At 41.7% G+C, this 24785-nt stretch overlaps 1 protein-coding gene across 1 annotated transcript; it reads right to left on the bottom strand.

Moving 5' to 3' along the window:
• Nucleotides 1-161: 161 nt before the first annotated feature.
• On the bottom strand, nt 162-24460 carry CLPX (caseinolytic mitochondrial matrix peptidase chaperone subunit). The gene is given in 16 exon segments (XM_030456679.1): nt 162-2103; nt 3037-3059; nt 3061-3144; nt 3393-3485; nt 5616-5915; nt 6904-7068; nt 7624-7712; nt 9465-9629; nt 10443-10619; nt 11690-11731; nt 12932-13091; nt 13914-13967; nt 13969-14069; nt 18704-18821; nt 20270-20430; nt 24324-24460. Coding segments are annotated over 16 exon segments (1893 nt in total). The 5' UTR covers nt 24394-24460; the 3' UTR covers nt 162-2012.
• Between the last annotated feature and the right edge of the window lie 325 nt (nt 24461-24785).

Genomic DNA, 24785 nt, shown 5'->3' with positions numbered 1-24785 from the left:
ATGGCAGGCAGGGGAGGAGAGGGCCTGCCCACCTCTCAGCCCCCGTTTATACAGATCTGCTTCAAAAACCAAGCAGCCAACCAAAAAAAGCCTGAAAAAGCTCCACATACCCCTAAAATTTCCATTTCCTGGGGCTGAGCTGAGGGATGACAAGGCTCTGCTGCTTGAATATTTCGCTTGGTTTTATTCAAACGCCAGAGGTGAAGTACAAACAGTAGTTACACAGCATTTTTTGTTTCCTTAAAAACAGTTCTTGGTTACAATGTAATTCCAAACAACTTTCAAAACTAAGTTGTTGAACAGTTTCACCCAAAACGGTTTTGGTTACTTTTTTTTTTCAATCCGTTTAAAAAAAAAGGATTTGAACTAAAGGATTCAGAATTAAAAGCAGTTATTTTGTCTTTTTTTTTTTTTCACTCTACAAAAAGGAAAGTGAGGATGGGGTTTACAGATAGTTCACCACAGGTTCCCATCCTGAAGGGACTGAGCTGCTCCTGGGAATATCCTCAACTCCAGAAGCAGCTTTTTGTGAACCATTTTGTGGGTCATTTAAGGTGAAAAAAAATAAAATATCTGAATTCCTACAGGAAGTTTTCTGTTGCACAGGGCTACAGCTGCATGTCACACTAGGTAAGAACACAAGAATTAACACCCAATTTACATGACAAGAAATTAACAACCAAAAATAAGGGTGACACATTAGCAGGCTCCTTCCTGTCCTGCAGCATCCACTGGACTGGAAAGAAGGAGGGGAGTTTTATGTAAAGAGCACAAATTTAAAGTCTGAGGGGGAAAAAAGGGGTTAATGAAACTTACAGTCCAGGTATCACTGAAGGACAAAACAAAAAGTTGTAAGCAACAGTTTTAATTCCTGACACAAAGACATTCACAGGTCCTTTTGGGTTTCTTTTTGCCTTCACAAAGAGTTTCCTAAAGGCTCAAATTAATTTGGGGGTGGAACAGAAGAGGGAAGATGATTTTTAGTCTGGCATCAAAAGCCAACAATAAAAACCAAGAGATACAACACAGATGCAACACTAACACCTGAGTGTGTAACTTACAACCTTCACCACTGCTGCCAGCAAAAATATTCCACATTTCACTTCTTTCAGCTCTTGCCATTGTAAGACAGGCTGGGCACCAAAAAACTGATGCATGAAGAGTTCCAACACGTCCAACAAAATGTATTAGATTAGAATATTAAAAATAAAAACCAAAATTAAAATTGAAGTTGACTTTTTTTTTTGTCTGAATTCAGGTGGCTTACCACTTCCTAGACATCCTGCTTACCCCTTCAGGAAAAATGAGCAAATTACTGACTTCACCTTCTTTCATGGGGTTCCAGGTGATCAAAATTTACTCCTAAAGAAGAGGTGAAGGAAAGGATATTATCTGATACTGCATTCAAATGACAAATTAGTGTCACATTTTAGCCAAATCTCCCAGCAGTGTCACCAGACGTGTCCCAGGTTTCCCATAAAACTGTTGCAAGGGATTTTCCACCCTCCTCCTCCTCCCCCTCCTCAACTTGTAACAGGTCACACTCCAGCACCCATCAGGATTCAAACATCAGCAGAAATCTAACACTGACCTGAATGCAGCCCCCTGTGAGTTGTATGAGGAGCTGATGGTTTATTCACCCTCTATTAATTATTAATTTGATTTCCCATTTGTAGAGTAACATTATTGTAATATCTAACTAGTGGCAGCACCTGCCTTGCTGATTTATTTTCTAGAAAGAGCAACCCAGGTGCTGCTGCATTTGCTATACATTTTTAATTGAAGTTTAATATACAATTCATATTTTGAACATTATGCCAGCCAAGTCCACACCACGTCCACCAAATAAATCAAGGTGATGTTGCCAGAAAATACACGATCTGATTTATCTAATAAAGTTCCTCATCACATAACCTATCCAAGATAGTTCCAATGCCTTTAAGTAGCAGACTGAAGCCAGAGGCTTGGAAATAACCACGTGTGCTTTATGCAGGAGAGCATTCTGACAGTATTTAATGGTTTGCAGCATCTGCTTGTCGAGGCCAGCCTTCCTCCTCAACTCCAGAGTCATATTCTTCTTCAGATGAATCTTTAGTGGGAGCCCTATAAGTAAAATGAACTGGTCAGATGCTTTAGAAATTGAGGAAAAGAATGGAGACAGTTTCCAGAGTTTCTGGTAAACGTACCACCTGCAAAACACCCCAAAAACCAGCACTCTGACAAGCACCCATCTGCTAAACCACCTTCTGAGACACTTGGGGTGCCCGAGCCAAGCTTCAGCACAGACACAGACAAATACAAAGCACATACCTCAGTGGAGGAAGTCACTCCAAAAAGTTGTCAGAGGTAGAAACCAAGCCAGAGTTCCTAAATCTCAATCCTCTGGTTTTAACCTGACCATTCCCCCCTCTAACTCAACTCTGTTCTTTGTTCACTATGATTTTCTCTTAATTTTCTTTTAAAATCTAGGTTTGTCCAGTGCTTTGAGTGTTCCACCACATCATTACTGTAACTTAATCTTCAGAACATTAAATGATTGTTTTTCAAGTTCAGCAAATCAATAGATCTGCCTTTTTGGCACTCCACTGCTACAAGAGCAGGAAGAAAACTGCAGCAGCCTGGAGCTTGTGCTTATAAACAAACAGAAAACCCAAAACACCTCTGAGTGGTAGAAATTAGAAGAAGAAAAAAGTTCTGTTCTAGAAACTTCAGTAGTCACAATTAAACTTCAGGTTTTTACTTTTAACTTATGGTGTTCATATAATTTACTTCTATTTCTACAGGTATACACACACACACACAGAAAAAAGCTTAAAGTAACTTCATATATAAGTTTATTTTAAAATTTCTATTTAAAAACTAAACAATACAAACCCAGCAACTCCAGACAGAATAAGCTCTAGTTCAGCTGTGTATAGTGTACAGAAAACTGGATCCTTTTTAGGCTGTGTGCATGGTTTTGTTCTTACAGCAAACATAAGAATACCTGTCTAGCTCCATGACTCAACTGTTCTGCTACTTCTGCTATGGTTTTACCTAATGTATCCTGGCTCTTTTTTTGCCTTCTACAACATCTTTGTCAACTTCCACGCAGACAATGTCAGAATTGGGCACTTCAAACATGGGCTCCAGCAACAGCTTCTCCTGCAAGAAAACAGAGGGGAAAAAAACACCCCATGTCTGTATGTCCTCTGCTTTAGGACACAATGGCTACCAGGTTACTTTCAGAGCTAGAGGGTTTTCTTGGAAGAAATCTGAATAGCCAGTTTTAGAAAGAGACTTATTGTGTCCATGTAAGCCCCAGAACTAAGTGAGATTTTGACTGAAATTGCCCCAATCAGGTCCATCCACACAAGGCTTCATTTTCTCAAGAGAAGACTTCATTTACTCACCATTATGGATCGAAGACCTCTGGCACCAGTTTTTCTATCCAGGGCCAGTCTGGCTATAGCCTTCAAAGCATCCTCAGTCACATTTAATTCACACTACATAGAGAAAAAGGGTAAGTTCAGTGAATTGTTTCATTCACAACCTAACAGAGTGTTGATTGTGACAGTGTATGACTGAAAATAACAGGAGTAACTCACTTGTTACAGACCAGAACACTGAATATTTAAGCTACCTACATAAAGCTTCAGCTATAATTGGTTTTGACTAATGTTACACTATGTCCCTTTACCTACAACCAGTCAAGTACCTCTACAGTACACCAAGTGGCTTTTGATGCCTGTTACACAATGTCCTGGATGTCCATTTGAACATCAACACCAAGAGCAGCTCAACTCCTTCCAGATTACTCTCCCCACAAGGGCAACTATCCAATCTCAACCAGATTTTCATAAATCAGTTTTTTTCAGTGAGGAGGTGTGCATGTTGGGTGGGAAGAGGTTCTTCCACTTGATATTTTAGATCATTTTCACACCATTTAGAAACAAGAACACTGAAGAGTCAACAAATTCCAACCTTATCCATGCTGAACAGTGCCAGGTACTGAGGAACCACAGCATTCCGTGGCTCAGTCAGAATCTGTACAAGGAGCTGTTCAGAGGAACCACAACAGGCAAACGTCCCACAAGCTCAGGGATCATCCCAAACTCTTATCAGGTCTCTGACAGATTCCTTCCAGATTACTCTTCCCTAAAGGGCAAATATCCAATCTCAACCAGATTTTCATAAATCAGTTTTTTTCAGTGAGGAGGTGTGCATGTTGGGAGGGAAGAGGTTCTTCCACTTGATATTTTAGATCAATTTCACACCATTCAGAAACAAGAACACCAAAGAATTGACAAAGAAAAATTCCAACCTTATCCATGCTGAACAGTGCCTGGTACTGAGGAACCACAGCATTCCGTGGCTCAGTCAGAATCTGTACAAGGAGCTGCTCAGAGGAACCACAACAGGCAAACGTCCCACAAACTCAGGGATCATCCTAAACTCTATCAGGTCTCTGACAGATTACTCCTTCCAGATTACTCTTCCCTAAAGGGCAAATATCCAATCTCAACCCAGCTTTTTTTCAGTGAGGAGGTGTGCACGTTGGGAGGGAAGAAGTTCTCCCACTTGATATTTTAGATCATTTTCACACCATTTAGAAACAAGAACACTGAAGAGTCAACAAATTCCAACCTTATCCATGCTGAACAGTGCCAGGTACTGAGGAACCACAGCATTCTGTGGCTCAGTCAGAATCTGTACAAGGAGCTGTTCAGAGGAACCACAACAGGCAAACGTCCCACAAACTCAGGGATCATCCCAAACTCTATCAGGTCTCTGATAGATTACTCCTTCCAGATTACTCTCCCCACAAGGGCAAATATCCAATCTCAACCAGATTTTCATAAATCAGCTTTTTTCAAGTGGGGAGGTGTGCACATTGGGTGGGGAGTCTGGATTGACAGGAAGCTGAACATGAGCCAGCAGTGTGCCCAGGTGACCAAGAAGGCCAATGGCATCCTGGCCTGGATCAGGAACAGCGTGGCCAGCAGGTCCAGATTCTGCCCCTGTACTCAGCCCTGGTGAGGCCACAGTTTGAGTCCTGTGTCCAGTTCTGGGCCCCTCAGCTCAGGAAGGAGATTGAGATCCTGGAGCAGGTCCAAAGGAGGCAACCAGGCTGGTGAAGGGACTCAAGCACAGACCCTATGAGGAGAGGCTGAGGGAGCTGGGGCTGTTCAGCCTGGAGAAGAGGAGGCTCAGGGGAGACCTCCTCACTCTCTACAACTCCCTGAAAGGAGGTTGGAGCCAGGGGGTGTTGGTCTCTTTTGCCAGATGACTTTCAACAAGACAAGAGGGCAGGGTCTTAAGTTGTGCCAGGGGAAGTTTAGGTTAGATATTAGAAAGAATTTCTTTACAGAGAGGGTCATCAGGCATTGGAATGGGCTGCCCAATGAAGTAGTGGATTCTCCATCCCTGGAGATATTTAATAAGAGACTGGATGTGGCACTCAGTGCCATGGTCTAACAACCGCAATGGTGGTTCAAGGGCTGGACTCGATGATCTCTGAGGTCCCTTCCAACCCAGCCAGTTCTATGATTCTATGATTCCCCTTGATATTTTAAATCATTTTCACACCATTTAGAAACAAGAACACCAAAGAATTGACAAAGAAAAATTCCAACCTTATCCATGCTGAACAGTGCCTGGTACTGAGGAACCACAGCATTCCGTGGCTCAGTCAGAATCCGTACAAGGGTTTTCTCATCTAAGCTGTGCAGAGGAACCACAACAGGCAAACGTCCCACAAACTCAGGGATCATCCCAAACTCTATCAGGTCTCTGGCTTCCACGTGACGCAGCAAACGATCTTTTTCTTCAATATCTTCGTGGGGATCTGACTCCCCACTGATGTTTGCAAGATCAGCTGCTGCTGCAGCCCTTCTGCCTTTCCCCATGTTGGATGGTGTCCCAAATCCTAGATACTGCAAAAAAAATAAAACAAAGCAGACATGTTATGCTTACAGAACTATAATAGTCAGGTTTTCTTTAGGTAATTACAGCACATTCCATTAAAAAAATAATCAGGAGTGACTATGATGTGGCATTAATTCAAGAAATTACTTCTAGGAGAATGGGAACCTTGCACACCATCAATTTCTTGTAACATTTAATTCCTTCAGTAAGGTATCAACACAAGAGTGAATAAGAGCAAGTTATTCTTACAATAAAAAAGGTTAGTACCACGTTCTGATACATTTACAGTTACCAGTGCCACTAAAAAGGGCTCTTCACAGTGAAGTAAATGCATGCAAAAATCCTTACATGAAAAGCAACATCAATTATCAGAAAAAAAAGTAATGTAAATTTCAGTCACTCCTGCCAGACACACAGTGAACATTCTGTCATAAAGCTGGAGCCAGAAGAATTCTGTGCCCAGACACTCAACCATGAAACACTGAACTCATGCCTAGGTACTGCAGGATGTGAGACAGCTTCTAGCACCAGCTGCACAAACTGAGTATCAACAGTAAACTTTTGGATACCCACAGAACAAAACCTTTTCTCAGTTTCATTCTCAGTAAACTGCAGCTTAAAGAAATTCTACTATCATTGCCAGAACTGCTTCACAGAATTAGTTTTCAAGAAACACAGGGAAGTTGCAATAATGTAAAATAATGTCCACTTGGTAGCAAGTTACCAACAGCTTTCAATCTTTTTTCCTCCTATTTGTATATGCTAAAAGTGTCTCTCTAGAAGCAGAGACCACGGCAAGCTACTTAAGCCAACCAACAAGAGGCTTGTTCCCTTCTATCTTTCTTAGGTTTGACCTCAGGTTCCCAGATAACTGATGGAAAACTGCTGCTCTACACCAAGTTTAACATGCTTACAAATATAGCAAAGACCTTTAGGAGTCAGCACTGTCAACAAGGATTACAATTTTTGAGTTCAAATACAGCCTGATGCACTCACTTTTTCATTTTTCCTCCTGCTGATAATTCTGTCAAGACCATTAAAAGCACCAGAAGCTACAAAGAGGATGTTTGTTGTGTCAACCTGCACCGTTTCTCCACGTAGTTTACGGGAATTCTTTTCTGGAACATTTACTATTGTGCCTTCTAGTAATTTTAACAAGCCCTGTGAAGGAAAGAAGAAAAAAGCAATATAAAATTCCACTGTGTAGCATTGTATAAGAAGGCACACCATGCTGTGCTTGCTTTTACCACTCTATTTTTATTTTTCTAATCCCTTATGCCTTTACAGTAACAGTGTCTGAAGAAATCAACTTTCCACATGAGAAAACCAGTTCCATTCAAGGACACACAAAGCCTCTTTTTGGGATGGTGTCTCCTGTGCACATGATGAGCTGCACTCAGGAATGACTTGATTTAAGAGTTGTTAAAATGCAAAACGTTCTCTCTTCTTGCCTACACGATGCAATTCACTATCTGAGTGCTGCAAAGACATTTTTCAGCTAACATCTATAAACTTCTACAAGTTCTAAAGCTGCTTTTTGAGATGATTCTTCTTTGAGAATGAAAAAAGCATAAAGGAAAGATAAGGGTTTCAGAGAATAATATCTGAGGAACTGAACAACTGTGACTCTGTGTTATTTGACATATGATAGGGTGACATGTAGACTTGAGGGGCTGCTCACTCACTACATAAAAATCACTCCAGAAAAGTCCTTACTTGTTGAACACCTTCTCCTCCAACATCCCGTAACTGATGAATGCCAGGAACACTGCCAATCTTGTCTACTTCATCCAGAAAAACAATTCCTGCAGAAAAAGGGTATAAAAGGGGGGGTATAAAAGGGGGGGGTATAAAAGGGGGGTATAAAGGGGGGGTATAAAAGGGGGGGTATAAAAGGGGGGGTATAAAAGGGGGGGTATAAAAGGGGGGGTATAAAAGGGGGGGGTATAAAAGGGGGGTATAAAAGGGGGGGTATAAAAGGGGGGTATAAAAGGGGGGTATAAAAGGGGGGTATAAAAGGGGGGGTATAAAAGGGGGGGGTATAAAAGGGGGGGGTATAAAAGGGGGGGTATAAAAGGGGGGGTATAAAAGGGGGGGGTATAAAAGGGGGGGTATAAAAGGGGGGGTATAAAAGGGGGGGTATAAAAGGGGGGGTATAAAAGGGGGGGTATAAAGGGGGGGTATAAGAGGGGGGGTATAAAAGGGGGGGTATAAGAGGGGGGTATAAGAGGGGGGTATAAGAGGGGGGTATAAGAGGGGGGGTATAAGAGGGGGGTATAAGAGGGGGGGTATAAGAGGGGGGGTATAAGAGGGGGGGTATAAGAGGGGGGGTATAAGGGGGGGGTATAAGAGGGGGGTATAAGAGGGGGGGTATAAGAGGGGGGGTATAAAAGGGGGGTATAAGAGGGGGGGTATAAGAGGGGGGGGTATAAGAGGGGGGGTATAAGAGGGGGGTATAAGAGGGGGGTATAAGAGGGGGGTATAAGAGGGGGGGGTATAAGAGGGGGGGTATAAAAGGGGGGTTATAAAAGGGGGGTTATAAAAGGGGGGTATAAAAGGGGGGTTATAAAAGGGGGGTTATAAAAGGGGGGTTATAAAAGGGGGGTATAAAAGGGGGGTTATAAAAAGGGGGGGTTATAAAAGGGGGGTTATAAAAGGGGGGTTATAAAAGGGGGGTTATAAAAGGGGGGTTATAAAAGGGGGGTATAAAAGGGGGGTATAAAAGGGGGTATAAAAGGGGGGTATAAAAGGGGGTATAAAAGGGGGGTATAAAAGGGGGGTATAAAAGGGGGGTATAAAAGGGGGGTATAAAAGGGGGGTATAAAAGGGGGGTATAAAAGGGGGGTATAAAAGGGGGGTATAAAGGGGGGGATAAAAGGGGGGTATAAAAGGGGGGTATAAAAGGGGGGTATAAAAGGGGGGTATAAAAGGGGGGTATAAAAGGGGGGTATAAAAGGGGGGTATAAAAGGGGGGTATAAAAGGGGGGTATAAAAGGGGGGTATAAAAGGGGGGTATAAAAGGGGGGTATAAAGGGGGGTATAAAAGGGGGGTATAAAAGGGGGTATAAAGGGGGGGTATAAAAGGGGGGTATAAAAGGGGGGGTATAAAAGGGGGGTATAAAAGGGGGGTATAAAAGGGGGGTATAAAAGGGGGGTATAAAAGGGGGGTATAAAAGGGGGGTATAAAAGGGGGGTATAAAAGGGGGGTATAAAAGGGGGTATAAAAGGGGGGTATAAAAGGGGGGTATAAAAGGGACTCTACTTTTTAAGAGAAGTAGGAAGTTACAGTGAACAACATAATTTAAGATCCCAGCACTCTGTTCTTCTTCCCTATTATAAATTGTCAAAATGTAGCAACAGAATAGAAGCAAAACTCTGGACAAGAACAATAACTACAAAGTATGTTTAGAGCTCTCCTTATTTCTGATTTAAAGTGTTAAAGTTCAGCTACATGGAACAGCAAACCACATTACAGAGATGTCTCAAAGGGCCAGAGCACTGAGGTGATAACAGCAAAGCCTCTGAATAAACCTCAGGGAACAGACTGTAGAATTTACCTTGCTGAGCTTTTTCTACATTGTAGTTGGCATCTTGCAGGAGTTTTGCAATGACAGATTCAATGTCTTCACCAACATAACCAGCTTGAGTCAAGGTGGTGCAATCACAGATAGCAAAAGGTACATCTAGGCATTTAGCTAGAGTCTGAGCCAGCAAGGTTTTACCTGGGAAAAGAAGAAACTGTGTTAATTTATACATTTCTTTAAAGCACAACCCCCCATATATTTACCACAGGACCATTACTACCATTGCTGCACATTTTGAATGATCACAGAATCCCACAAGAAAGTTTTCCAAGGGAATCAGTTTTCATAAACAGTGTTTTTCACACTGTCAAACTGTCTTTCTGAATTAAATGAAAAAGATTCACTTCAGGCAACTTGAACTCCACACAGTATCACAAATAAAATGTCAGAGAAGAAACCAAAATCCATGTACTTGCAGAGATTAAAGATTAAATAAATCAGCAGTCCTTTGCAGACACTCAGGGTGCAGTGCAAAGTCCAACTGCTCCTGCTTTGAAGCTGGGAAGAAACAAAATCAAAATATTATCTTAATGTTCCTCTGAATAGTCTGTAAAATGTTTGCCAATTAAACACAAACATTGCCACTTCTTATGTACACACAAATATAATTTATTTTAATCCCTGTGCAACTGATCTGTCCCAGAGGTGAAACAACAGTTTACCTGCAGCTTGCTGTTCAAAGCAGGGAACTTGAAATGTGTTTTATTTTAGCTTAGGAAACTCAGGCATTAAAAAAAAAAAAAGAAAACCACATGACCAGACCTCTTTCCTTTCCAAGAACATTTAGCTCAGCTTGTTACCATGGCACAAAAGCACAACAATCCCAAGTTTGGAATTCACAATTTAGCATTTTATACACCAAACAGGCACAACCACAAGAGAGGAAAACCACTCACTAACAACCAGTTCTAAGAAAAATCTAACACCTATACAAATATTCAGCTGTGTTACCTGATCCAGTTGGTCCAAGCAGCAAAATGTTACTTTTTTCAAGTTTTATGTCATCATTGGGTGAATCTAGTACTTCTCCTCCACGTTTTTCCTGAGGTATCTGCTGGTTCATTTGTTGCTGCATTGATGCTCCTAAAGCATTACCATGTGGACTGATTCCAGCAATCTGCAGCAGTTCTGGAGAGAACAATAACAGGACTGTGAGCACTGACAAGGTCTGCCATTATCTTAAATACACAAGAAAACCCTGATTCTTCTGTTCTTTTCCACAAAACTATAATTCATTCTGGACAGGAGGTTCCAGATAGGACTGCAACAGAAATAGGGCACAATTATGACAAGAACAAGAGGCCCAATCCTGTTTATCTAAAAATATTCCTTTACATTAAAAACAAACACTTTCAGTCCTTACAAATTGACTTGGTTTAACTGTAACTTTTTCTTTTTAACACATGAGAAAAGAGAGATGCAAACAGTTGATCTCTATGATGGAAAAAGTACAAGAATTGGTATGCTGGAACAATTACCAAAGCAATGCACAGGTCCACTCTCAAAACTCATCTTAGATCAGTAGTTACAAGTTTTGTCTTTGTTAAAGATTTTTAAAAATCCTTGATAGGTAAGATAAGAGATCTTTGATATAGATGGAGCTGGATTTTCTTTTTTCAGAGCACTAGAGTCTTAGTTAGTTTGCAGGATAGAATACTGAAGACTAAGAAATCTGTTTTGGGATTATAAATTGATCTACACCAGACTAAGGAAGTTCAGTAGCCACTGAGAGTTCAGGTGACCTGACCTCATTCAAATTAAGAAAAAATAAAAAGCATTCTCAGGTTCAAGGTGATGGTGACTTTTCAGAGTACAAAAACCCTGCAAAAAGCAGTTGCCTAACTTCCCTTATCATATCTGGTGTGGCATTAATCAGACCTCACTTCTAATTTAAAAATACATCTCCATTTCCACTTGTTCTGTTGAGGACAACTCTAAGCACAGATGATTATTTAACCAGCTTCATAAAAGGTGTCTTTAATTTTTACTCACTTTACTCCTAGAACTAGATGGAGTCAGATCCTGGTCACCTCTGCTAAAAATATGCTCAATGCCATCAATTAAATTTACTTACAGAAGAAAAGCAAACAGGATTTTACTCAGCATTTCAAACTAGCAGCCACTAAAGGCTATTATTCTAGGTTAACACCAAAAGAGTAGATATTGCAGAGGAGGACATGAGGAGAGAGTTCACTTACTTGTAAATCTGTACTCATCCTCCCGTCTTCTGATTTCTAATTCTAAGAGAGAGGATGAAAACAGTAATAAAAAATAAGTTTATAAAAGCTTTTCAGTTCTCCACCTCTTGCCCTCTTCTGAATACAACTCATCACTGTGTATTAATGTATTGCTAACAAGTCTCCATATGAATTGCTGTCAAAATTAACCCAGAACCCAACTTGCACATTTCCTAAATGAAAACAAAGCTTTCTCCCACTTAAACCAGTAACAGTCTATTACCTCTGCTTAGATTTGCATTGTAAGCCACTTTTAGAAGGGGTGGGGATGCTGTAATATTCCTTTTTTAAAAAAAAAAACCTTCCTTAAACTCTCACATTTGCACCTGAGTGGTACACTGTAGGATTTCACACACTTCAAAGTACTATGGGTTATAAACATTCCCTGCTGTCCCTCTGGGTACACAACAATCAATCTTCCTGTGGAGGGTCAGGAATTTCTCTGTGCCAGCTCCACAGCTGTTCTATCATTACCAGAAAAGTTCTACTGTTTCTCTCTGAGTTAAAATCTTCTTTATGTAAATTAAAAAAAAACAAAGATTCTGTTTGCTTAGCAGGCTATTTATTGCAAGACAGGACAAAACACCTTAAAAACAAAACAAACAAACAAAATCAAGCTACATGATGAATCAGAGGCAGTAACTTAATCCTACTACTAAAAATAAGTTAGATCAACATTGCTACACACTTAGTAACAAAAGTACTGCCAAGAGTAACCCCATCTACACCTCCTAGATATGGAACAATACTGTGGTGACCAATAGATGCTGCCAACAGCAGCAAGAGAGACTAAAAAGCTTTTTATTCAAATTCACCATGCCAAACGTTGCATTGTCTGCAGATTAAGCAGCAGATTTACTGCTAAGCAGTAAATGAGATGAGCAGGACAAGTTTAGGAGGCTCACTTTATAAAGCTAAAGGGAAATACCTAATAACCTACGTCAGGAAAAAATTCTAACCTCACGACAAGGCCATCCCCATGGCATCAGAAACCCTCTGGATCACTTGGAAATAAATCACACACAGTGAAAATCCCATTTAACAGGAATTCTTTCAGAATCATCATTTCATTTCAATTACAAAATCATATAATTCCAAATACAGAACTAGTGTCCAGGTAAAACCCCCTCTCAGGTTTCTTAAGGTAGAGCCCTAAAATGGTTAAGTTTTATTTGACTGGAAAAATAGCAAGATCACACAAACCTCTGGGTGTTAAAGAAGTCTGCTTTTCAGCTTCTGCTTGCTGTCTCATGTTAGCTGGGATATTATTGTAGATTCTCTTGTAATGATTGTACACAGCAACTGAAAGCACCTTCTTGGCAAAACACTGACCAACAACATATTTGTCGAGGTAGTTATAAATCTGAAAAATAACTCAATTTTAGTGACACTTCTACAACACCTTGCAGCCAAAAAAGAAATATATATAGTGCTCCAAGTGGATTTTGGGGTAAAACACAGCCCACTACATAACTGAAAGATACACAAATAGGATCTTGTTGATAGGAATGTGTAAAAATACTTAAATACCTGGCACCTATAGTCATGTGTCTGGCAGTTCATGGTCATTTTCACCCAAATGTTTAAGAGAAACAGAGGGTTCAATAATGGTTAATTTCTTTAAGGAGACTTATCCAGGGGTCAGGTGCAGCTTCAGTGTCCTAAACGGTCCACTAGGAACTGAGAAGCACAATTAGCTCTCTCACTAATGAGGAGAGGGAAACTAAATGACTTGGGATGGGTCACAGCCACAAGCATCAGCCACAGCTCCTGACCAGTGCCAGAAACAACCCAAAGAAAAGGTTCTGCAGCTACAGAAGGAAGCTGCTAGCACAAGGGTGCAGAATATCAGGCCACAGAAGGAAATAAAAGATGCCACAGGTTGTGAGAGTTGAGGTTAAAGGCACTGCTCTTCACTCACAAGACAAAGGCAGATGAAAACAAGCCCAATTCCTCTTGGAATAAAAATAAATAAAATTTTTAAATAAATAATATTGGAATAAAAATAAATTTTCCTTTCTCAGTGCTCTGCTGGCTCACAGCTCTCTCAAAGGTTGAGCTGGGTGCTTACTGCTGGGTGCTCTGTCAGAGTGGACCCTTCCACATCTGATGGAGATTAAGAAGTAAAACATTTCAGCCATGCTGTAAGAGAAGGAAACTCCAGGGGTGCCCTGAAGAACCTGACCTTTTTCGGTGGAGGTGGTGGCTTCTGCTGGAATGCCAACTTCACAGCTTCTGCTGGCTGACTCAGGCTCCTTAATGATGCTCTTTTTTGTGTCTGCCTCTGATAGTACAACAAAAAAATGGTGACACTTTTCACACTTCACAAAACGGGTGGAAGCTGCAGAGAAATTAAAAAAAACAAACAAACAGTAAGAGGAATTATTTAGACAGCACCCACTCACCTGCCTGAGTCTGTGACACATGGGACACTTGGAGGACTCCACAAACACCTCTGTGTTTACCCAACTGTTCCCCCCTTAGGAGCTTTAAAACCAATTATTATACTACAAAACTTGCCACAGAGGGAATAGAATTTGCCCAAAAGTCACCATGCAGGGCAGCAACCAAACAATGCATTAAAAAGTAAAAAAAAAAAAAAAACATTTTCTACTTATTCAGCAGCCCTCTGCTTGGAAGAGGAAACTTTGCACCTCAGAGGGACACAAAACTAATAAAGGCTTCCTGGAATTGTTCCAAACTCTCAAGCAGGCAAAAAAACCCCAAACCTGTGTCAAGGGAAAGGTGTGGGGAATTAATCTACAGGCTCCAAGAGAGCATGGAGAAGGTTCAGGAAGAGTCAGCCCTGGCAGGTCCAGGTCTATGTCCCACAGGCTGTGGAACTTCATGGAGCAGAGCTGAGTCACCTAAGCCCAGGACACAGAGCAGTGTGGGTCACACCAAGGGCTCATGCCACCAGGAGACAGTTGTGCTATGCAAGAGATGATCAGGGCTTGGATGTTTTGCAAGATCTTTTGTTTATTTGTTTGCACTGTCAAGAGCAGAACAAATCTGGTTCGCATTCCAAAAGTCAAATCCCCCCAGCAGGTGACTTTGGGAGCTGTGTCTCAAGAAAACAGGTTATTATTTTGGTTATTATTTTATTATTGGTATTATTTTTCCCCTAGGAAAGAAAAGTTGAAATAAAACCAGGCAGTAGAGAAAACATTTGTAATTAAATATATATATATATCTATCTCTTGTCTGATTTAAAAATAGTAGTAAATGGATTAAGTTAAAAGCCAAGAACATACAGCAAAGCAACTGCATGAAAACCTTTCATGTCAAAACTTCTGAAACCATAAGAGGTTTTTAGAAAATGGCTTGAACACTGTAGCACCAGCTGATTTTAATCACAGCCTCTGGCAATCAACAAGCTGTTTATTTATAACTTGTTGCCTCCCATAGAGCTGGCATCAGCAAAAGAGGAGGGTTTTCTTAATCTTTTTCTTATATTAAACACTCTTTATGCCTGGTAAGCAAGCCCAGCAGATTATTTTAAGAATGTAGCACATAATACTATGACCATCACAGCTTTATTACCTCTGCTCCAAAGAAAATTTGTGTGAAAGGTGGAAAGTTCTCCTGGCAACCCTCCAAATGACTTATCTGCCCAGTGAGAATGCAATGAGAACCAACTTGGATGCACTCACCACCCCTCTTACAGAATTATGATTTAGCAATAATAATATTGTAGGGAAAAAAAACCCCAAACTTTCTCCCACTGCTCACTCAAAACACTTCTGATGTTCTTAACAACTACAGTGAGGTTGTTGTCCTTCCTTATGCAATGCTCAGTCAGCTTCAGGAGGATGGAATAGCCAGGAGAATATCTGCCCCCTTTAGATATCCATAGGAACAGCAAAAAAATAGAAAATAAAGAGCAGACTTTAAGACTGCTATTGGCATCTTTAAAACATCATTTGCTGAAAAAAAAAATTGTGCAGAGTCCAATGTTACCACTTTTTTTTAATCAATTACTCCAAGCAGGGTAGAGGAAGGCTTGTAGGAACTTGTAATTTTCAGGAGGATCAATAGGGTTGGTGGTTACAGAGAGACTTGGATGGGTGGGGTGCCCTGGGGAGGAGATTTGGTTATCCAAACACAGCTGTGAAACTGGCCAGGTTCTATCACTTACCCAGCAATCTGGAAAAAAAAGTATTAAAAGGAGTTTTAAGAGAAAAAAAAATAATAATTGAGGTTTGCTCTGAGATGCAGGGAAACCAAGTTGAAGTATTGCTGTCTCCCTAAAAATGAGCATTTCAAAACTGCAAGCAGCTTCTTAGACACTGGCATGGTTTCCTGTGTTCTTCTAGCAAACACAAAGAAGCCCAAAGAGCCTTCATCTCCTCCTACCTCACTGTCATGAAGATGCCTGGGAATATTGACACTGTTGTAAAATCCAAGTGTTGGGTTTGATTCAGGGTTTTTTCCAGTCCCTAGGAGCTGACCTTGCCAAAGAGAAAGGCTGGGATTTTACAGTGCACACAGGAACTGGCATCAGGTGGAGACAGTAAAAGCAGAGCCTGGATAAGGCTTCTTATGTCAATCAGCTTTACAGCTATTGGATTTCACTCTACATCTGAGGCTCACATCTTATTTCACTGATCACAAACTCTCTCACAACCCATAATAGTACAGGAACTGCTGAGAAAGTGTGTCAGAGCAAAATTCCTTCTGCTTTGAGTCATGTTCTTCCCTGACTGTTAATTACAGGAAAGCCACTGCAGACAGAACATGAAGCCCAGTTAACACCAGATCCACTGGACAAGCAGCCTGTCACAATGCCACTCAACAGCAATTAGTTCCCTAATTTATTCAGCACTTTGCTTCCCTAATTCTCTCCAAAGGACTGAAAAAGCCAATATTTAAAACCAGAAACAAATTATAATTACATATTTCCCTTCCACTTTAGGTATTTCTGGTAGCTATCCATGCTGGGCAGAGCAGATTATTTTCTTCTTATTACTTTTTCTTTTGTAAAACCATTTTAAAGTAATTAGGATTAAAATCTTGTTTTCCAGCCCCTTTGCACTCTACAGTTTGGCTGGGAAGCAGTGTGCTTAAAATTAACTGACCTAACCTGGACACAGGCCCAGGTGAAACATGACCACAGGTCCCAGGAACTTCTGAGGAATTATGAGTTATTGCTATCTTTGGTTTAATTTTTTTTTTTTAAGTTACCAATTCACAGAAAACTGACAACTGCTGTTCTCAAGATGAAGAAAAAAAAAAAATCTTGCTCTACTCTTTTGCCTGCTCTCACTGTGCTTAGTTTGAAGGAGTAACAGACTTGATTTAAAGCCTGCAAAGCCTCAGAGTAGAAGGTACAAGGATGGGAACAGCAGATAAATTCAGTTATTCACAAGCAAACTTCCTCCTATTTTTACTTGCAAGCTCCTGGAAAACACAACCAGCTGCAAAACTGAAGTGGGTTCCCAGTCCTAAGCTCTTTATGGTCCCTCTGATGCCCCAGTTCAAGTTTGGGATGAATCCCTGGGAGGCTGGGATACAGGAGACATAATGTTAATAGGAGCAAGTCCTCTTCCTAAGGAAGTTTCCCAAAAATTGTAACATTCCCAGCTGCACTGACAACATGCTACAGCACATCTCTGCTTTCCAGGGATACAGTGATTGTTTCAGTCCAGTGCCATTTCCAGATAAAAGCACAAACTCCTGTAAGAAGGGCAGCAAATGAAGCAGTGAAGTGACAGTTTCAGAATGTCTCTGTTTGCTCATGAATCATCTGATAAGAAAGTAAACAAGGTTTAAAAATCCTTCTATTCTTTTCAACCACACCTAATTTAGGGAGAGGCCAACCTGTTGAACTCCACACAAGACTGGATTTCTAGTTCCATCAGTGACAGGTTTTTCAGAGACTTGTTGCCTATTACTTCAAATAAAAAAACAGCTTTTTTTGGTGAAAATAATAAGTAGACAAGGACAAATCCTTTTATCTAACATCAATATACTGTTATTTTAGCATTGTATTGTGATTAATGATGTTTGATCATGCTTATTAAGTAGTATTTCATAGGAGCAGCAGCAAATAATGGCACATCCCCTCATTATTTTCACCTACTCTTTGATATTTACAACAGCTGAACAAGTTTCTGCTAACCTTTCCTTAAGCTTCTTAGTGCACAAGTCTGCTTATGACTTGATACTTTCTCCTTGAGCCCCACCAACTGACAGTGGATGTTTGCTTTCTGACAACTATTTGCAAGGTTGGTCTCATTAGCACTGAAATAAGGAGAAATGTCTTAATTCTGACAGAATTTAAAGCATAACTTGCATTAATTTGGACTCAACAAAAAAACCCAGAACCAACCACAGCCAACCAAACAAAACAGGTATTGCTGCTGGATACCAGGCAGCTGACCTGTTCTGGATTTTCTAGTTGGGACTTTCCAGCCTCTTATTTGGAATTTATTATGGATCTGAGTCCAACACAGAAGAACACACTAGGGAACACATCTGTCATCTACTAATCCCTCTGCTGGATAAGCACTTTGGTTAAAGTACATTCAGGATTAAAGTTTTATTATTTAGTAAACCAAGGACAGATATTATAAATGTAAATACATGTCAATGTATATAAATGTGTGTGTATATATATATATATGGGACAGAAAGAAACAACAGTATTTAAAAGTGGCATTGCTTACCTGAGCATCTCTTTCACTCCCTAAAATGTTACAAACTCCTTTGAAACTGCACATTCACAGTTGCAGCCCAAATTCCACACTGTGCTCTAAAAGCCACCAGAGGAGGTGACACCAAGGTACCCAGAGACAGCCCATGCTCACACCAAGGTGGCCAAACTAAGCACAAGAGGATTTTTATTTTTTTTTACACTGTAGAATTCTTTGAGGTTCTAGGCAGACTACAACCTGCCTCTCAGAACTACATGAGGTGACAAACAGAAATGACATCTGTGGCTACTGATAGAAGGAAGCATTAATTCCAACTTACAGACAAAGGTCTCCACGTGTGTGCAGAGATCCCCACACTTCGGGCAGCGCAGTTGGTTCCCTCCTTTCCCAGAACTTCCAGAGCCTGCCTTTTTACCACTCCCCTCACCGACAGACTTCTAAAAAAAGATTTCCAGACAATTAGCCCCAAACAATGGAGCTGTTAACATCAGGCAGTCAGCAGAAGTGTTGATGGAATCCAGGAATGTCAATATTGCAGGAGCTGACTGGCAAAATAACACCTGGCAGATGGATTCTTTCAAGGATTCTTTAAAGCCTTTGGAAACACAGAGGAACAGGATGGGAAGTTTTGCAAGTGAACACACACCTGCATTTCCCAGGTCTGCCAAGTTTGGATGCTCCTGGAAGAGGCATCCCACATCTATGATGGAACTAGAACAGTAACAAGCTAAACTCTGACCAGAATGTTGTCATAATCTATTTCAATCTAATTTATGCTAACCCCAGAGAAGACAACAAACCATACTTAATAGTTTGACTAATTTCATTACAGCAGCTGTGTTGTTTCTAAGAGTTTCTGAAGCCACAACTCTCCTCAGGTCCTTGGTAGATGCAGGGTAGATATGGCCTATAAAACAAGCAGCTCAGAAAAGTGCTTGGAAATACTTTATTTTTTACTTCTAAGGCAGAGTTCCCTAAGCCCTACTTGTCTTTCTCTGTGTTACCCTGCTTAATGTTAGCATTTTTCTGTTCCATGCCTTTTTACTTAATAACACATTACTGTACCTTAGGAAACTGCAAAGATCTCTCTTCCCTTTTCTAAGGCAGTTCCTCATTTTTTTTTAAACTTGCTCCCCTCCTCAGTTCTCCTCAGAACCCTTCTCAAGCAAGAGATTGTTAAAAATCTTTTCTCTTCCTTCTTTATTTTTTAAAAAAGTTTAACCTGGATCTTCAGAACATACCTTTGGCATCTGGACAGCCCCTCTGATGTCACAACATGCTACACCAAGGCAAAGTTATTGCCTGTGAGCTCTCAAAATCTTATTTGCTGAGTAAAGAGCAGTTTTATTCTCAGGTAATCATTTATCTGAGGGAGCTGTTTATTAACTATAATTATAGAAAAAGGCTAGGATAAAAATAGATTACAATTTACTAACAAGAACAAAGCTGGTCTCCTCACAAGCTTCTCTTGCTTAATACAACTACCAAATCAGTGCTGAAAACAAGGACATTTTTATTTTAAAAAGTCTGCTTGGGAGCAGCAGGTTTTTGAAGAAGAATAATTCTGATCACCACTTGACCCTCAGCCCCTGAAACCTGGTGTGGATTTATAATAAAGTTTTCAAGTGCCCCTTTACACCAGGTAAAAAGGTTTCTGAAACTGGGAAGAGCCATACAGGATGTTTATAAGGTTTGTCTGCCAACACTTTCACAATACTATTAACTTTCATTCCAGTGCTAGTTTTAGCAGTTTGAAGGATCAGAAATGTCCAGAGTTAGCAAAAACATTCAAGAAGATTCTCAGTGAGGAGGAAAAAATACTACTAAAAACATTTAAGAAACATTTCATTTAAATTTATTGAAAAAAGTCATGCATGGAGATTACCTTGCTTCCCTCTCCAGAACTATCCTTGCTTGCACCATCCTTTGAAGCAAAATAAGCTGGTGTTTCTGAGAAGTTTCTGAGAGGAATTCGTTTTAGGGAACAGGTTTCAAAAGTCCCAAGTTTCCCTAAAACAGGGATGCGTGTACGACCACAAGTAATACCTAAAATAAAAAAGAGAAAATGAGACACTAAAAATTCTCCAGTTCTAATCCCAGTACCACCAAACCCCAGAATTTCTTTACATCAAATGAAACTCAAAGGTTTCAGCAACAAAACTCAACTCTGAACATCCAAATTTCAGGTATCTAAAATAAATTCTCTTTACCACCCTAATGTTCATCTCATTAAAAGCTGCCTGGATTGTCCAAAAATAACCTAAAATTCCAGACTGGACAATTGGGAATGTCACTGTGTCCTGAAATAGGAAATATCCCAGTTATGAAACAGATTCTTAGGATAATAAATACCATCAATACTCAGCACTTCTTGTGAAAGAATTCAAGCCCTGAAGTAAGTCAGAGACTTCTGAAGCATCTCCTTAGAACACAAAACATTACCAAAGCAGCAGACTGCATATGTGGACTTAGTTTTCATTTGTGAGCTCTACTAGAAACCAGTTGCCAGGAATTTGAGGTATTTGACCAAAAAAAAAAAAAGGTTTCCTGAGGAAAACTGAAAGGTAGCATTGTCCTTGGCATGTGCTGAGCCTCTTCAACCAGGCACAAGTAAATTTTATGCAATCTTAACTTTGTTGAAATAGTTTATTGCCAACATGGAAAGAAAAAAAAAACCAAAACCAAAAGGCTCGTTGAGAAACTAAACAGCCTTTTCCTCCTTTTGCAACAGTGGGGAGGATTCCACTTCATGACCAGGTAGGATGTCAATCAACATTATGTTGTGTTTGTGATTTCAACATCTCTCAACACAGGACCCAGCCTGGAATCCCCACCTTGGATCTTTCATTTCAAGTGACAGATTTCTCACTTGCTCTATGTTTTTGTTAGGAGTTTTGTGACTTCCTGATAGAAAAGTTATGTAGCAATAATGAAAAAAAGTCTGCTGATAACACATGGTTTTGCTGTTAGATAAAACCTACAGAAATCTCAAAAACTCTTCTGAAAAAAACATAAATAATAAACATTAAGAATGGCAAGAGGGGTGCACTTCATTTGGTCTGAAAAAGGTTACAGTGACAACTAAGAGTTGGAAGAGGACATTTAAGGAAATCACCTTGATACTGCAACAGGAAAACAGAAAAATAAAGAAGAAAATCACGACCAATGAGCCTTGATTTAGCAGGAAAACTCTCAGAGGCTTCTGCAAAGTCACAACCAAGAAGAAAATGCCAAATAAGATTTGAAGTTGTTTTACTGACTTGCATGGGGACTTAAAATCCCTCAACTTGAAGATGAATGAGTTATTTTTAACATGTCTACAAATGTAACCTTTAAAAAAAATCAGTAACAGCATCACTTCTGTCTGCAAACGTGAGGGAGGAACAAAGAACAACGTGCTTCCCACTTTTAAATCCCTCCAAGAATTCCTCCTGCAACCCAGCACTTCAGATTACATAGGATAAACTACACAAACACCACAGGAAACTTCAAAAATACTGGCTCACTTTCCCAAGCAGTTGTGTTCTTCCCACTGAAGCTGCAGAGAACTCTGAAGATGATGTGTGCCAAGTGCACTTTGCCAACAGAGAACAGGCTGTGAGGAACAGTTACAATGCATGAGCTGTTCTCTGGTAATCAGGGGCTTATTTCTCCATTGCTGCTTCCTATGCTGAGATTTATTTTACCACTCCTAAAGGGAACTGAGCAGAGTTCATAATAAGTTTTTTTTTTCATCATGTTTTCAAAATAAAAACCCCAAACCACCTCATCTCCCCTGACCTAAACCTGAAGTCATACACAACTTTTCTGCAACACAGCTTTGGTCCCTGGAGAAAAAATGAAGCACTGCTACAGAAACTCCAAAGTTTTACCTCTAAGCACTGCAGGTGAGCTGAAGATCTCTGATTTCAATCCAGAGTGCCCTGGTGACACAGAAAGCAGCACTACACCTATGCTGTAAGGGCTTTGGTGGTGTTAAATTTGCTCTCAGAAAAAGCTCTCCACAGTCTGGCCAGTTAAGAACATGAAACTCAGCCTGGCACACGTGCTGGAGGGTGCAGACAGGCTAAACAAGAAAAAAAAAAATCACATTGCTGCTACATCAGCTTGGGGCTAAACATGAAAAGCCTCACCCCTCTGTTTATCAGGAGGTCTGGGTGAGACTCTTGTTTGACAAAATATCACTGGACAATTAAAGAATGACACACTAAAAGTTACTGCACCTAATTTCTTGCATCAAGAAGCCCAGAGGCAGACAGCCAGGAGAAATCACCCTTCCAGGCCAAGCCCAGGCAACTTCCAGAGAATGATCCAGATCCTGATGGGCATTCCAACACACAACAGCTGGAAAGGGTGGAGCATTCACACACACACTCACCTGGCAGTCAGGGGCTGGGTGACTTTATGAAACAGTAACTTTAAAGGTATCCAGGGTGCTCTGATTAGTGGGTTAAGAAATAATGGGAGGCTCCCTCCTCAACCTTTAATTGATACTTGAAGAAAGAAATCCTGACTTTAATGTATTGCCCAAGGAAGTGATGGGGAGGCTGTGACAAAGGGAATTCTCCTCTCTGTCTCACACAGCACTGGAGCAACTAAACTTGGAATACTCTTAAGTTTGTACCAACCAGCAAAACAGGAAAGTACCTGGCAAAAGACACAGCCTGTTAAAACACCAAAAATGCACCAAAACAATTTTTAAAAAAACTTTCATTAAAAGCTGCTGCACAAATAATGTCATTACTCTGTACCTGTGCTTTGAGCCTCATCTTTTACATCTCCATTTTAAGACTTAGTTCTGACCAAAAAAATAGAGCTTTAAAAAAAAAAATAAATCCTGAAGTTAATTCAGAATGTTACTTGCTTTATAATTCATTGTTTGGGTGGGTTCACAGGAGGTTAGAGAGGGTGGAGCTGGAAGTACTGCTTCAGGTAACATCAAAGATGGCAAAAGTCAAACGCAAGGAGTTCACACACCTCTTTAAAGGTAATAAATCACCTCAGACTTGCCAGGCTGCTGCTGACCAAACCCCCTTGTGTGAGTGTGGAGCAGCAGTGGGGATCTTCAGCACAACCTGGGGGCAGTCTGCCTTTCAGTAAAAGCAGCACACGGGATGTCAGCTCTCCTTGCCCACAGGAACAAGATGAAAAGGACAAAAGGAGTAAAAAAGCAGAAGAGTGAAGCTCTAAGTTTCACTAAATGGTTTGCACGGCCTCGCCTTCCTACCAAGTTTTAAAAAAATGACTTTTTGCTAACTGAGCCGAAGTCTTTCTGAGGACTGTTTCCAGCTGAGGTTGTAAAAAAGGGAGGCTTTTAATTAGTCAGCTGATTAAACTCACTGCAGGGTAACAAACACCGCACCACCGCCGCTGAAAAATACCTTCGGTTGCCACCAACCCCGCTCTCTCATTGCAATTCCAAAAAAAAAAATCCCGAGGGATAGGGGATAATTTTCCAGAACTGGGTGGAACTGTTCCCGCACACCGCTGCCCTGTCCACACGCCACCGACCGACCGGCCGCTCCCTCCGCCAAGAATGAACAGAAACATTAAGAAAACAAAACCCAAAAAACAACCCCAAAAAGACCGAAGCAGCCCCCGGGGCCGGGCTGAAGCCTTTATCACAGCTCTGCAGTTAGGGCGGGACGAGCCCCGGCCCCCGGGGAGCGGCACCGGAGCGCGGCTGCTCCCCTGACCCCGGCCCCGGGGAGCGGCACCGGAGCGCGGCTGCTCCCCTGCCCCGCTCCCCTCTTCCCCCCCCTCTTCCCCCGGCAGCGCTGGAGACGAGCGGAGCGCTGACAGCCGCGGGGAACGGGATCTCCCCCCTCAGGGAGGCGGAAAAGGCCGCGGAGCTCCGGCCCCATCAAGGCCCCGGGGGAGAGCGGGCCGGGCCCCGCTGGGGAGCAGCCGGGGTGAGGTGAGGCGAGGCGGGCGGTTACCTCTCCGCGCAGAGGGCAGCGTGGAGCCCAGCAAGCGGGCGGCAGCAGCGCAGCTGTGGCAGGCGGACATGGTTCGGCCGCGGGCCCGGCCCGGCCCGCTCCCCCCGCCGCCGAACAAGGCCTCGGTGCGCGGCCCACCCCCGCCGTAAACACCCCCGCCCGCCGCCGCCTCCTCCGTGACGGCAGAGCGCTGCCGCCCGCCGTCACCGCGCACACCCTGGCGGACTACAGCTCCCGGCAGGCAGTGCGCGGCGTGTCTGGCACAGCGCGGGCTTGGTGCCGCGCGTTGCATCCTGGGAGTTGTAGTCCTGGGGGAGGGAGGCGGGAGGGGGGAACTGGGCGGCTGCGTTGCATCATGGGAAATGTAGTCCGGGTAGCGGCAGCAGCTCAGGGGCTCCTGGAGGGGCCTCTCCACAGAGGTGTTTGTGGTTAACCTTCGTTCCTGTGTTTTTACCGCAGTCT

The sequence above is a fragment of the Calypte anna genome, chromosome 10, assembly GCF_003957555.1.
Source record: "Calypte anna isolate BGI_N300 chromosome 10, bCalAnn1_v1.p, whole genome shotgun sequence".
In the NCBI taxonomy this organism is placed as follows: Eukaryota; Metazoa; Chordata; class Aves; order Apodiformes; family Trochilidae; genus Calypte; species Calypte anna.
Note: the sequence above shows the minus strand (reverse complement) of the source record. Positions and strands in the feature narration are given on the sequence as shown.